The following is a 12,715-nucleotide window of genomic DNA, read 5'->3' on the forward strand; positions in this document are numbered from 1 at the left end:
ACACAGACAGTATGCCTTCAGCATCGGCCTCAGCTTCCTCCTCGTCTATCTCGGCCTCTTCTTCCTCCCCCAGCAGCAGCCGAAGCAGCAGTGGCAGCAGCGGCAGTAGTAGTGGCAGTAGCAGCGCCTCCTACTCCTCAGGAGAGAATGTTGAAAAGAAAGTCACAGGTGTTCGTGCAGTACTGCGACAGGCATCATCTTTGGCTATACGTCGTGTGCAACTGAACCCAAAATTGCTGTTTGAGAAGCCAGATGTTGGCTGGATTGATGTGCCATCGGGAGCGGGAAGCGTTTTACGTCGTATAGTGACAAACTACGATGACTTTCCAGAAGGACGCTACCGAGTTGTGGACTACCTTCGAACTGCTGTGGAGATGTTTATTACACAACTCCGTCATGAATATGCACATCAACGTCAGCAAGCACAGAAGGCAGGTAGAACAATGGCGCGTTTTACGTGGCGAAATAAAGGGGAATTGGCTATCTGTTTTGCGGCATCATGTGATATGCTCAAATTACTATACGATCAACTTCGACCTGGACCTGATAGACCAAGTTGGGAAGGAGTTGTGAGTCAATTTATCCTCTTCCTTATAACTGAATCAAGAGTTCCACCGACTATACTGACAGAACAAACATACAACACAAAATTTTTGGATTGGCGAAAAGGAGGCACCCGTTATCAGGGGGAACAGTTGGCTTCTAACGTTCGTTTTCCCTCTGCAGAGGAGCGACGTGTAAAAATTGAGACATATCTTCGCTCAGGGGCAGGGTACAGCATAGAGTCAACCGTACTAGAAGCACCAGTAGGAGTGCAAAGCGTGCGGGAAGGTAGTGCAGTCTTTAACACTAATAATGTTTCTACTGTTACTACTGCTGCTACTATTACTGCTACAACAACAAGAACAACAATTACAACAACAACTACTACTAGTACAAGTAATATTACTGCTCCTGCAGCTATTGGTAATGGTAATAGTAATAGTAGTAGTCCGATTGCCCCTTTGGTTGGTTTCCCGCGTGGACAAGCCCCTGTGAAGGTACCAACAAAATTAAGTATGAAAGGGCCACCAGTGCTTGTTGCTGGAAAACAGGCAGTAGATGAGTATAGACATTTACAGTGGCTTGCAAAACTTACACAGATAACTGGTGGGTCTCCAACTCTTGAGTTCCCTGAAGAACGTTCTCATATGATACTGGCGTTTGTGCGCTTCTGCGAGACATCAGAAATACCTGATCATTTCATTATTATTATGAATATATTGATAAAATCTGGTGAAAAGATTCAGGACCTCTTTGAGCGAAGTGGTGGTATGGTTGTACTGCGTCGTTTTGTCGGTACCCTTGTGCGGTTAAAAGATGCCAATGGACTGATGAACCTTATTGATCGAATACTTCGCATGAAACTAACTGCTTGGGGTCACAGTAGTCAGCAGTCATGGTTGCGGGACTTGCTTGGAAACAGTGGCGGTGACCTAAAATGGATGCGTACGCTTGATGTGATACCAGCGGAGAAACAGAACACATGGGAAACGCTCGTCTCAACACTGGAGGAGCGCTATGTACTGGCTCTCTCTCGTGAAGCAGGAGCTCAACAACAACAACAACAACAACAAGAGCAATTACAACGGCAGGAACATCGTGGATTAAAGCGAGGGCGTATGGGGGCGATGGAAGAGGCGCTGCGTGCATCGCTGGGCGACAGTGTGGGCGGCGGCACACCGGCGTTGTGTGTCTCCACCGCCCTCTGTGCTGCGCTGCCGTGTGAATTGCGGGCCCCGCCGCTCTCATCTGGCATAGAGCACGACACCATTTCGTATCTCAATAAGAAAAGACAATTATGCGAGGAGGCGCAGGTATCGTGGCGCGTGGCCATTCTCACTGCACTCAACGGCAGGTGTGTGGGAATGCCCATTCCGCTGTGGTACGATCCATACGAGTTGCTAGGCGTCGATCCGCATACCGGCAGTTAATAAAAGATCGCAAACTTCACACAGCTTCTCCCAACACTGCCACTGAATACGTAACCACATATGCATCTATATTTCTTTCTTTGTATGCGTTTTTGTGTGTGTATGTGTGTATTTATTCACTCTTCTCGGACTTTTCGTGAACCTTTACTTTTTCATTACTTTCCCTTCTTTCTGTCTCACTTTTCTTTTATCTTGTCACCTTATCTTTTTGTTCTCTTTCTTTCACGTCTGCCTCTATTTTATCCCCAACCAAAGGTTAGAAGGAAAATACAAGTTAGTTTGGAATACAGTGCCATCAAGAGTTACCTCTTCACAAACGATAAAAATATACAGGTAAAACCTTCTGAATACATTATAGAATGTGACAGGAAATGGCAGATAGTCGTTTTTTCATGATCACAACCAGATTCGACAGAAACGGCATGTGCGACAAAATAACCTTTTAACAGGCAGAACACACAAGAGTGATACGGGTTTTCTAGATGATACACTTCTGTAGTGATTCCAACTTTCCATGCTTTCAGTGAAACACTTTCATGATCACAATATACAACATGTCATAGTTACAATGAACCTTTTCTCCTTTGCTGTCTCCCCTCCACCCTCTCTGGTTTTTGTGCTTTTGGAATGCCGTGATGGTCCAGTACTTAATGCGTTCTGTTTGAACTGAGTCATCCAATGAGGTCCTGACAATGGCTATACATCGACTGAGCTCCCACCATTCTTTGTGCTACACCTGTGTACATTGGCTCTCATGCAATTCTGTAGTGATTCCAACTTTCCATGCTTTCAGTGAAACACTTTCATGATCACAATATACAACATGTCATAGTTACAATGAACCTTTTCTCCTTTGCTGTCTCCCCTCCACCCTCTCTGGTTTTTGTGCTTTTGGAATGCCGTGATGGTCCAGTACTTAATGCGTTCTGTTTGAACTGAGTCATTCAATGAGGAGTTTGTCTGGGTAAGTTGTAAGCTTGGCTGTTGCTGTGTTATTTTTCTTATTTTGTTGTAACGATCTCTGTGTTGTCCTTTAGTCTCGTGGGTGTCTCCATATGTATATATACATATATGTATCTTTTAGTTTCATTTTCTCCCTTTTTACTTTTTTTTTATTTTTTTTGTGGAGTGGTAGGTAGTAATCATGTCTACAGATGAAATTGATGGCTCACTGACTGATGTGAACCCCGAGTTGCTGGAGCTTAGCAAAGACCCGGTGGTGTGGCGCGAACAGCGGCGGCGGGCGCTGCAGGAAAAAGTGTTTGGCCGCAACGACACCGCCGGCGGGTCTTCGGCCCCTGCGGGGAATTCCACCGGCGAGTGCAAACGTGCCACAGCAGAGCAGGAGGCGTACGTGCTGCAGCAGATTATGTCGCACAAACGCAGACGGGATGCTGCGGCTGCAGAAGTGGATGCGAAGACGGCCAATGTAGAGAAAAGTGCAAAGATATCAATGAAGGCGAAGCTTCTTCAACAGCTTAAGAAGGCAGACTAACCTGTTTTGTCCTTCATACCGATTATTTATAGGATTATCTTTTTTTTTTCGTTCTATCAAGTTGAATGCTTAGAAATGTTCTGGTATTGTTTTCCTAAATTTGTGAACGTATGTCGATTGACTTTCACCTCTTCCCTCTTTTTTTTTATATTAAATTGTTTTTTTTGTCGTATTGTTTCTAAGCTAGAGGTCTTCTGTGTTTTCTAGTCGTTTTACGATTCTTCCTTTGACGTAGGTACCTTACCTCTCTCTTAAAGTATTAGTGAAAATGAGACAGAGTAGTGTGCTTTGCTGCATAATTGTCCTTGTTGTTATTCTTTTGCTGAGCTCAGTTTCACTGGGAGATGCCAAGCTAATTGTTACTGATGGTACAACGTATTCATTAATTCCTATAGGTAAAAATGAGGCAAAATGGGGCTGTGTTGTCTGTACTTTTATTGCTGGACTTATATCTCAACTAAAAGAATTACATAATATTTCTGCCAAGAAAGCGCGTGGTATGTTTTGTGGGTTTTTCCAAGGTAAGGACTCTCTTTTATGTTTACTTGCCAGCAGTATTTTGTTTGATCGTGCACTTCCACTTATTGATAAAAACTATACCGCTGATGCTATTTGTAATACTCTTTCCTACTGCAAAAATACCGAATGTCATCTTTTTCCAAGGAAAGGAGACTTACTCTTGGTGGATTCACTTCGTATAAAATACCAACTAAGTGATACTAGAATAGTTAACGTTTGCAACTTTTTACCGAATATCTGTGGTAGTGAAGATTCTCAAAAACCATATTATGATAGAGATGGTGATGCTTTTTCAACCCATCCTACGAAGCGTGGAAATAACTGGCGAGGCCGTGACTGTAATGATAAAGATTCTACCGCTTATCCGGGGCGTGATACATTAGATGATTTAAAGGACGAAAATTGCAACGGTATTTATGGTGTGGACCAAGTAACAGGGAAAACGTATGAAGAGATGTGGTGTCGCTATACTGGTTCAATGGGTGTTATTGCAGTTGGAGACAGCGTAACAGCACATTTTGGTATTCCAAGCAAATTCGTAACAGTACGTGAACTTTCACGTGAAGTATTTTTAAATTTTTCTGCCATTCTTGAAAATGAGTTCGATTGGCCGATGCTATCAAGTATAACAGGTTTTGCCAATGTTTCAGTGTACAAACCAAATCGAGAAGGGAATATGGTTTCTGTGTACAGTGAATTGTTGAAACGAAATAAATGTAACCACAGAGATTACCAGAATTTGGGAGTTAATGGGGCCAAAACGTCAATGCTTTCTTCTATCATGGATTCTGTGATGAGAAATCGGTTAGAGGCAGTAAAACCGGCGTTTTTATATATATCCATGTTAGGGAATGATGTCTGTGATGGTCCTGACGCAACTACCACTCCAGAATGGTATTATAATAATATTATATCTGCATTGGAAAAAGCTGATGCCCGTCTACCCAATGGAAGTCATGTATTTATTTCACCTCTCTCAGATGGACGTATTTTGTATGATGTAATGCACAATCGTACACATCCTATAGGAAGTCTTCATAATGATGTGACGTATGCAAATTTTTATGATTTTCTGAATTGTGTTGATGTCTCTCCTTGTTGGGGATGGTTGAATACCAATGAAACAGTACGTAATGCAACGTGGACTGCGGCTCAGTTATTAAATGCTCAAATTCCTCGTATTCTAAATGAATCAGTAAAAAAATTTACCAACATTCAAGTTCATGCCTTTGATGATGTTATTGCGGGAGCAATGAGTTTATTTGATGGTCCTCTGTGGGAACTAATTGAACCTGTTGATGGTTTCCATCCTTCTCAACACGGAGCTGCTTTGTTGGGAGAATATCTTTTCAACAAGACCCTTGAACTTGGGGTTGTACCACCGGTTAACCCCTTTAACAATGAAATTAAGAAGCACTTTGGGGATCAGGGTGGATACTAGTTTCTTTTTGCTGAAAGAATGTTTTTTTTTCCCCCTTACTTTTTTTTTTCTTTGCTTCTAGTGATTCTAACCAAGGCGAGTTATTTTTATTCCTTGGGAACTCCTTTTTTTTTTCTTCCTTTCCCCCAATATTTATTGAACGGATTTTATTTTCTTATTTAATGTGATCAATGACACCATACCATCATGTATCTCATGTTGTTCCGTTATCTGCGTCATATGATTTTTTTTTTCTTTCTCTCACTGCATCATATCTTGAACTGAGTAACAATTACTTGATATTCTATGAATTCTTTTTTTTCTTGTGGTTTCTCTTAAGAGAGAAGGTAGGTGCTACGAGGAATCCTATTTGGATCTGTTGAGAACGACGAAGGAGAATAGGAAAGACAGAATAATAATAGCAATAAAGAAAGAAAAAAAGGCGATTTACACTGCGGTAACGCGTGTCTTTCGTGATCCGTATGAGTTACAACGTGAGATGCTCTCACTCCGTGCACAAGGGAGGCGTATTGCGCTTGTTCCTACAATGGGAAATCTGCATGCCGGACACATTTCGCTTGTCTCTGCAGCATTGAAGAGTGCCGATGTCGTTATTGTTTCCATATTTGTGAACCCCACACAGTTCGGAGCCGGTGAGGACTTTGCAAAGTTTCCACGTACTTTTGATGATGATGTGGGAATGGTGTCTGCTGTTGCTCCTGATGTATTCATATTTTGGCCGGAGACGTCTGCTACGTACGCAACCGATTCCTCCGGGCGGGTTGATGAGGCGGTACTGTCAACAGTTCTATGTGACAAATCTAGACCGGGACACTTCCGAGGTGTATGTACTGTTGTTACAAAACTCTTTACATTACGTTGCCTGATGTCGCTTCCTTTGGACAAAAGGATGCGCAACAGTCTCTTATCATCCGTCGCATGGTGAGGGATCTTAATTTTCCTACTAAAATTGTTGTGGCACCAACAGTACGTGAGTCCGATGGACTTGCAATGAGCTCAATGAATCGTTTTCTTTCATCAAGTGATCGTGAAAAAGCTTCAGGGTTTTATGCTGCACTTGCTGCGGCAGAGTCTCGGGTGCTCGCTGACCGTAAAGTGAATGCTAATGTGGTACGTGACGAGATATGTGCTGCAATTGATTCCCTTGGTGTTAAGATGGATTACGTTGAGGTGCTCTCAGGTGATACCTTGCAGCCTGTAGTAGATTGTACGGAATCGGTTCTCATTGCAGTGGCGTATGCATTTGGGTCTACCCGACTACTAGACAATGTTCTTATTGAATGATACGGTATGGCTGTGGGAGTAAACTTTTTTCTTCATACATTTTGGTTGTGGAATTCCTTTATTTCTTATTTTATTTTTTGGGCTAATTCGGTGTCTGTGTCTATATGTATGTTTGTGTGTGTGTGTGGTGGTGGGGGGGGGGGGGGGGGGGAATAGGAAATAGAAAGGGTTTGATGTTTCCTCTCTGACATGTTTATTTGTCTATTTTTTTAAATTAAAAAAAATTATTATTATTTTTTTTGTGTGTGTATGCGTATATGTGTGTTAGTTTCTGTGTTGCTGTCCTGCCTTCTGATAAGGCGCCGAATGGGGGAAAAAAATGTTTATCTCTGGTCTGTTCTAACCTAAATGGGATGATCAAAATGGTGAACAGAAGTACATACAAATACACCACCTCTGTTTTTATTTTTAAATTTCTCTTTCTATGTGTATGGCAAACATATATCTATTACTTTCCCAGATGGGAGTATGCCAAACCATAGGTGGCGCAGCCACGAGTGGGCGCGGTCTATCTGGAAGGCAAGTCGCTGGAGCTCTGGCTGCCGCTGCTGCTGCCCAGCTTAAGAGTCATCGTGACCGTCTGAAAACTGAAAAAAATGAAGATACTGGAATAGTACGACGTACCGTAACTTCTGTTAATCAATCCCTTGAACAGATGGATGATAGAAAATACGGTGAAACCCGGGTTTTGAAATTTAAGGTACCAAATAGTGTGGGTCATATGGAGGAAGTAACAGTATATGAGTACGCTCCGGAGGTATTTCGCTTCTTAAGACAATTAGGCGGTGTTCAAGAAGAGGTTTTCGCAGATGAATGGACATTGCCTGAGGAACGTCTGGGGTTGGAGATGGGTGAGGGTCGCTCCATGGCACTTTTTCTTAAATCTAAGTCTATGTACTTAATGTGCAAAACAATTGCTAAAGGAGAAGTAGATATTCTACTGGGTTTTTTGCGTCAATATACGGAGCACATTGCTCGTAATGAGGATACACTACTGATGCGTTTTTCCATGCTTCTTCGTGTGGAGGTAGGTAGTGAGGTGGGGTATATTCTCTGCTTCGATGACGTATTTGGACCATGTCATACACTTAACGAGAAATGGGACTTAAAGGGACGCAAGCCAAAACCAGGGAAGTTTTTACTTTTTCCAAAACTCATTCGTCACCCATATGAACCGAACCCGTATATCATTGACACTCCCCGTGAGACATTAGAACTCCCTGGATTTATTGATGCAATGGAAGGAGGTGTGGTTCTAGTGGAGGCCGCGGACAAGGATAAACTACAAACGAGGAAGGATAAGGATCTTACGCGTCTCTTCTGGCTTGAAAAGTTTACGAGAGATAAATTAATTCATGTTCTTGTACGGGACTATGATTTCCTTGCTAGTGCAGGGCTAATGGATTACTCCCTTCTCATAGGTGTGGCTTACAATGAAACGAAAGTATCACGTTCCGGTAAGCACATACGCAGTATGCGTATGACCTATCCGATAGGTAGTGAACGTGAAGCAGACCGTACGGAGGTTCGACCTAGTTCTTCATTACCACAGGGTTCTAAGTCGCTCATGTTTGCTGATGGTATTAGTAGCCTTTATGATCAAGAGGTATATTATATTGGCATTATTGACATGCTAACAACATACACATGGAAAAAAAAGACAGCAAACTTTTGCAAGTCCTTTTTGTGGAAGTCTGATACATTGTCCACTATTCCACCTCAGGAGTACCGTGATCGCATAGTAAGATTTACTAAGATTATATTCCCCGAAGTAAATATGGATGACACTCCCAGTATTCCCTGAAGGAAAGAAAAAAGGAGAAACAAACAAAGGAAAGAGCATGAAGAGTTTGAAAAATGATTTATGACAAAAGAAAAGGTCTCTACTGGGGGAAAAGAAAAAGAGAGGAAATAAAAAAAAACAGAGGGGAAGAGAGAGGGAGAGTGAGTGAGTGAGGTAGAGCAAAAGGGGGAAAAAAAAACCACAAGAACAACAACAACAAAAAAAAAAAAAAACGCTTATCGGGAGCGCAATTGGGAATATATTTATACATAATTATCTGATAGGTGATTTTAAGTACTGACCCTATTATTATTGTTATTGTTATTGTTATTAATTTTTGAAGCATAAATGTCTGTTTTATTTTTCTTTTTCTTCATATTTGTGATATATAGGGTTGGAAAAGGAAAACAAAAAACGAAAGACTAGAGCAATACAAGTTGCGGTGTTTGCGATGACGCAAAACATCCTGTTGGATCCTGAGATACGGGACTGGGTACTTCTCCCACTTATAGCCATTGTCATTTTTGTTGGCGTGCTTCGCCATTACGCCGGTCTTCTTATGAGCTCTAGTCCACAGCCAAAGGTGGAGCGAATTTGTTGCGTTAACACTACCAATTATGCTCGGCTTTTGACGGTTGAAGGAAAGAAACTTCCGGCAGAGGCCTTTCGTCAACGCACTGAGGCTTTACGACAAGGTCCACTACAGAAAAAAGTTGAAATAAACCCTATGGAGATGATGCAAGATCCTTCTGTGATGGGGGAAATGATGAAGAACAATATTCTCATGATGGTGCCAAATATGGGTATGATGATGCTTGTTTCTTACTTTTTTTCTGGATTTGTTGTGGCTAAGTTTCCATTTGGTCTGGCACCAAGATTTCGAGGTATGATGCAACGTGGTGTAGATATTGATGACCTTGATTGTAACTACGTAACATCTCTCAGTATGTACTTCCTTATTATGTTCGGTTCAAATGGTATTTTACAGCTGTTACTGGGTAGTGATGTTGGTAGCAGTGATCAAGCCATGATGATGAGCCAAATGACAGGGGGTGGACCGCAGCAGCCGGTAGATTATGCGAAAGTTTTCAAATCCCTTTCAGAGGAACTGGAGTTTGAACAGAATCGACATAAATGGTCATATGAAAATGCCCCAAAGTTGCTTCTGCAAGGAAATTAGCGCTGTATGCAAAAAAATTCTTTACAGCAAGGTGGGTTATCTCAGAAAAGTGGTTGGGTTCCATTACGGTTGCTCACATTTAAGGTACGAAAAAGGAAGAGTGATATACGAGGAAGGATCCAAAGAAGAGGACACAACGAGAGACGGTAGGGATACACAAAAAAAAAGGGAAACCAATTATATATAGAAAACAAACAAACAAACGAAAAGGAAACATGTGAAAGAGGTATAGAAATCCTGTGAACCCTCTTAACGACTTTTTATTCTTAATGAACTCTTTTTCCTACCCTCTATCTGATCATTTTCTTCAGTAAAATGTGTTCGTTTTTTTCTCTCTCACTCTGTGTCTGTATGTGAGTTTCCTTCTTAATAAAGAAACAAAAAAAAAAAACAGTTTGTATATTAATTTATTCCCATTTATTTCCTTGTTTTTTTTCTTTTTTTTTTCTTTGACTAACCTTCACGTAGAGAAAGCGTGAAGTAAATGGAAGAGAGGCGGAGAATTCGCCGGTACATTGCCAGTGGGCACAATGAGGATGAATTGGGAAAAATGAAACACACTCATGATTTTGCGGGGACCAATTCGTCTTCTCGCAGAAGCCCTTCAGACATAAGTGAATCCGCCTCCTTGCTTCTACCACTTCTGAATCATAAATCTACTGCACCATCTAATCTTTTCAATGGGAAAGTTGCAGCACGTGTGGTGCAAAAACCAGGGAGTGTAATTCAGTGGAAAGACTCCCTTCGCCGAGATGTGCTTATGTTGCCCTCAATTAGTTGCCTTCGCTCAAAACTGGCACATGAGAGTCATACCAACGACGTGGATGAAGTGAATGAGGTGAAGGAAATGCATGGTGTAAACCGTGATATCACTACAAAGAAAATGAGCGACGATATTTTTCTTGTGAGTTTGAGTAAAAAAAAAGTGGCAAAGGTAGATAGGAATGATACGGCGGAGGAGTCTGCGCTTGAAACGCTGCGGAATTTATTTCTTCCCCGTTGGCGTTTTTTCTTGCACCTGAAACACCGCCTCATCCAACCTGTTGTGGTTTCTCGATCCGTTTCTTCTGCTGAACCGCCGCGACGCCCGAGTCGAGTGCGGGATTTGGCGGTGGATGTCATCCTCTCTTTTCTCCGCGGGGAGCGGGTGGTGCCGCTGGCGGAGTTCCGCCGCTGGAGGCAAAAACTCATCGCGGCCCAACGGCTCTTCCGCCGCCACATGACGGCCATTGACGCCCGCGTGGAGCTCAACTACCGCCGGCTGCGGGCGACCGTCGAGGAGTCGTACTGGCGACGGGCCGCCACCCACGGGGGACTGGGAGGGGGAGACGCCGCCGACTTGAACTCCGCCTGCCGCCTGCCGGAGCCACTGCTCCGCCGCGAACTGCGGGCCGCCCTGTACAGCCACATCCAACGCTCTCTTCAACCCCCACCGTCACAAGAGGAGGAAGAGGAAGAAGAGCAACACCAACGGCAACGAAAACGACAAACAAAACAATCACTACAACTACAGAAGCCACGGATTACGGCTTTTCTACCTCTCCCAACTTTTTATGCTGTCCTTGACAATGTGTGTTACATTACCAGCGTGTTACGCAATTCTAAATTATTGCGAGAGCATTTATCTGAACGGTCAAGAGTCATATCATCTTACTAGATTGCTAAATCTTTAAATGTATATGTATACATTTATTTACCGGGCGGGTTATGGGGTATAATGATTGATATAGTTATCTTCCCTCTTTCCCTATTCCCACTCCCCCCGTCTTCACCCTCCTTCCTCCTTCCCACAGCACACAATAAAGATTATGCTACGAGAATCAAAGGAAGAAAGAAATAGAAAGAAGAGTGATTGACATCATATTTCTTTTTCTTACTCCTTTTGCGTTCCCCTTGGAGTTTTTTTTACTTCTTTATAATCTTGGAACGAATGCTATCAAAAATATCAGTATTATTGAGATAATCCCTTTTTTTTGATGCAAACGGGAGAGGAGAAAAAGAAAAGTATGTAACACGTGTTGCGGTTTTTTTTTTTGTAAAAACGACAACGTCATGTTATATTTTGTTTTTGACTCGCTTTTTTATTTGATTATCAATCTATTGGTAAGCATTCGATTGCACAAAGCTTTTTTTTATCTCGTATTGCCATCGCAAGGTATTGGTTAAGTTTGTAGTAAGAAATTTTAGATGCTCCGTTCCTGGATCTTTTTTTTTGCCTTTTTTTTCGTGTTCTTGTGTCGTAGTGTTTATTTTGCAGCTCTATCGATTGGTACGTGTTGCGTGTGATAATAACACTGCTGGCAAAAGAATATTCTCTTTTGGCGTGTTCACGGAAAGACACATGGAAGTGAAATAGTGTATAGATAAATTTTCTATATATACGTTTTTATTCATTTATGTACACATTTATTTTCTCTACTTAACTGTTTTTTTTTTTTGAGTTTTTGGTATCACTTATCGCTTATCATCCGAATGGTTCTTTAGTTTTTAATTTTGGGAGTTACATTTTTTCCCCTTTCTTTGAAATATTTTTATTTTTATTTTTCTTTTTTGCAACTTTATTGACCTTTAAAATAACAAGAGTATTGTCAACAATAGGAGTGGAAGATACATCCACGAAAGAAAGAAAGAGAGAAAAATAAGGCGAGAAAAGTTTACACATTCAATCTGATGCATTTACAAGTTTATGTCGTGGATGGCAAGCGTCAATACACGCTGAAAAAGATGGACCCTGAGGGAAAGCCGACACTCAGCGCACACCCCGCACGGTTTAGCCCGGATGACAAGTACAGCCGCCATCGCATCACCATCAAACGCCGATTTAGGGTTCTCGCTTCGGACAAACGTCCGAAGGCTCTGTAGTACCTTGATCTTGGTAAGCATACAAGTGATATGCCTTTTTTATTATTATTATCATTTTCTCAATCACGTATTAAGGCAGGGAAGCGAAAAAAAAAGATACTTTCTGCAATTAAAGTGAATGCATTGGTATATATATATATATATATATATATAATATTTACTATTTGTGTTTTCTGAA

General features: G+C 41.8%; 8 protein-coding genes across 9 annotated transcripts; 7 read left to right on the plus strand and 1 right to left on the minus strand.

Moving 5' to 3' along the window:
- Nucleotides 1-11: 11 nt before the first annotated feature.
- LSM04_001556 (uncharacterized protein) lies at nt 12-1,973 on the plus strand (the record flags this gene model as incomplete). Of its 2 annotated transcripts, XM_067339256.1 has the most annotated exons (2): nt 148-210; nt 249-1,973. In XM_067339256.1, the coding sequence occupies 2 exons, from the start codon at nt 148-150 to the stop codon at nt 1,971-1,973; spliced, it is 1,788 nt and encodes a 595-aa protein (XP_067187735.1). The 2 variants fall into 2 exon arrangements, with proteins under 2 accessions (XP_067187736.1, XP_067187735.1); XM_067339257.1 differs by having other exon boundaries at nt 12-1,973.
- A 1,144-nt stretch (nt 1,974-3,117) lies between these two features.
- Nucleotides 3,118-3,468, plus strand: LSM04_003415 (uncharacterized protein; the record flags this gene model as incomplete). The annotated part of the gene is made up of 1 exon (XM_067339258.1): nt 3,118-3,468. One exon carries the CDS (start codon nt 3,118-3,120, stop codon nt 3,466-3,468), a length of 351 nt encoding a protein of 116 aa, XP_067187825.1.
- A 268-nt stretch (nt 3,469-3,736) lies between these two features.
- Nucleotides 3,737-5,428, plus strand: LSM04_005018 (GDSL lipase/esterase; the record flags this gene model as incomplete). The annotated part of the gene is made up of 1 exon (XM_067339259.1): nt 3,737-5,428. The coding sequence occupies one exon, from the start codon at nt 3,737-3,739 to the stop codon at nt 5,426-5,428; it is 1,692 nt and encodes a 563-aa protein (XP_067187878.1).
- Nucleotides 5,429-5,906: 478 nt separating this feature from the next.
- On the plus strand, nt 5,907-6,712 carry LSM04_000101 (Pantoate-beta-alanine ligase; the record flags this gene model as incomplete). The annotated part of the gene is made up of 2 exons (XM_067339260.1): nt 5,907-6,295; nt 6,355-6,712. The coding sequence occupies 2 exons, from the start codon at nt 5,907-5,909 to the stop codon at nt 6,710-6,712; spliced, it is 747 nt and encodes a 248-aa protein (XP_067187687.1).
- A 460-nt stretch (nt 6,713-7,172) lies between these two features.
- LSM04_005227 (Phosphatidylinositol-4-phosphate 5-kinase) lies at nt 7,173-8,516 on the plus strand (the record flags this gene model as incomplete). The annotated part of the gene is made up of 1 exon (XM_067339262.1): nt 7,173-8,516. One exon carries the CDS (start codon nt 7,173-7,175, stop codon nt 8,514-8,516), a length of 1,344 nt encoding a protein of 447 aa, XP_067187893.1.
- Nucleotides 8,517-8,946: 430 nt separating this feature from the next.
- LSM04_000653 (Integral membrane protein EMC3/TMCO1-like) lies at nt 8,947-9,675 on the plus strand (the record flags this gene model as incomplete). The annotated part of the gene is made up of 1 exon (XM_067339263.1): nt 8,947-9,675. One exon carries the CDS (start codon nt 8,947-8,949, stop codon nt 9,673-9,675), a length of 729 nt encoding a protein of 242 aa, XP_067187705.1.
- A 484-nt stretch (nt 9,676-10,159) lies between these two features.
- Nucleotides 10,160-11,332, plus strand: LSM04_002052 (uncharacterized protein; the record flags this gene model as incomplete). The annotated part of the gene is made up of 1 exon (XM_067339264.1): nt 10,160-11,332. One exon carries the CDS (start codon nt 10,160-10,162, stop codon nt 11,330-11,332), a length of 1,173 nt encoding a protein of 390 aa, XP_067187768.1.
- A 1,019-nt stretch (nt 11,333-12,351) lies between these two features.
- On the minus strand, nt 12,352-12,558 carry LSM04_002396 (uncharacterized protein; the record flags this gene model as incomplete). The annotated part of the gene is made up of 1 exon (XM_067339265.1): nt 12,352-12,558. The coding sequence occupies one exon, from the start codon at nt 12,556-12,558 to the stop codon at nt 12,352-12,354; it is 207 nt and encodes a 68-aa protein (XP_067187785.1).
- Nucleotides 12,559-12,715: the final 157 nt, after the last annotated feature.

This window comes from Trypanosoma melophagium (assembly GCF_022059095.1).
Source record: "Trypanosoma melophagium isolate St. Kilda chromosome Unknown ctg4segment1, whole genome shotgun sequence".
Taxonomy (NCBI): Eukaryota; Euglenozoa; class Kinetoplastea; order Trypanosomatida; family Trypanosomatidae; genus Trypanosoma; species Trypanosoma melophagium.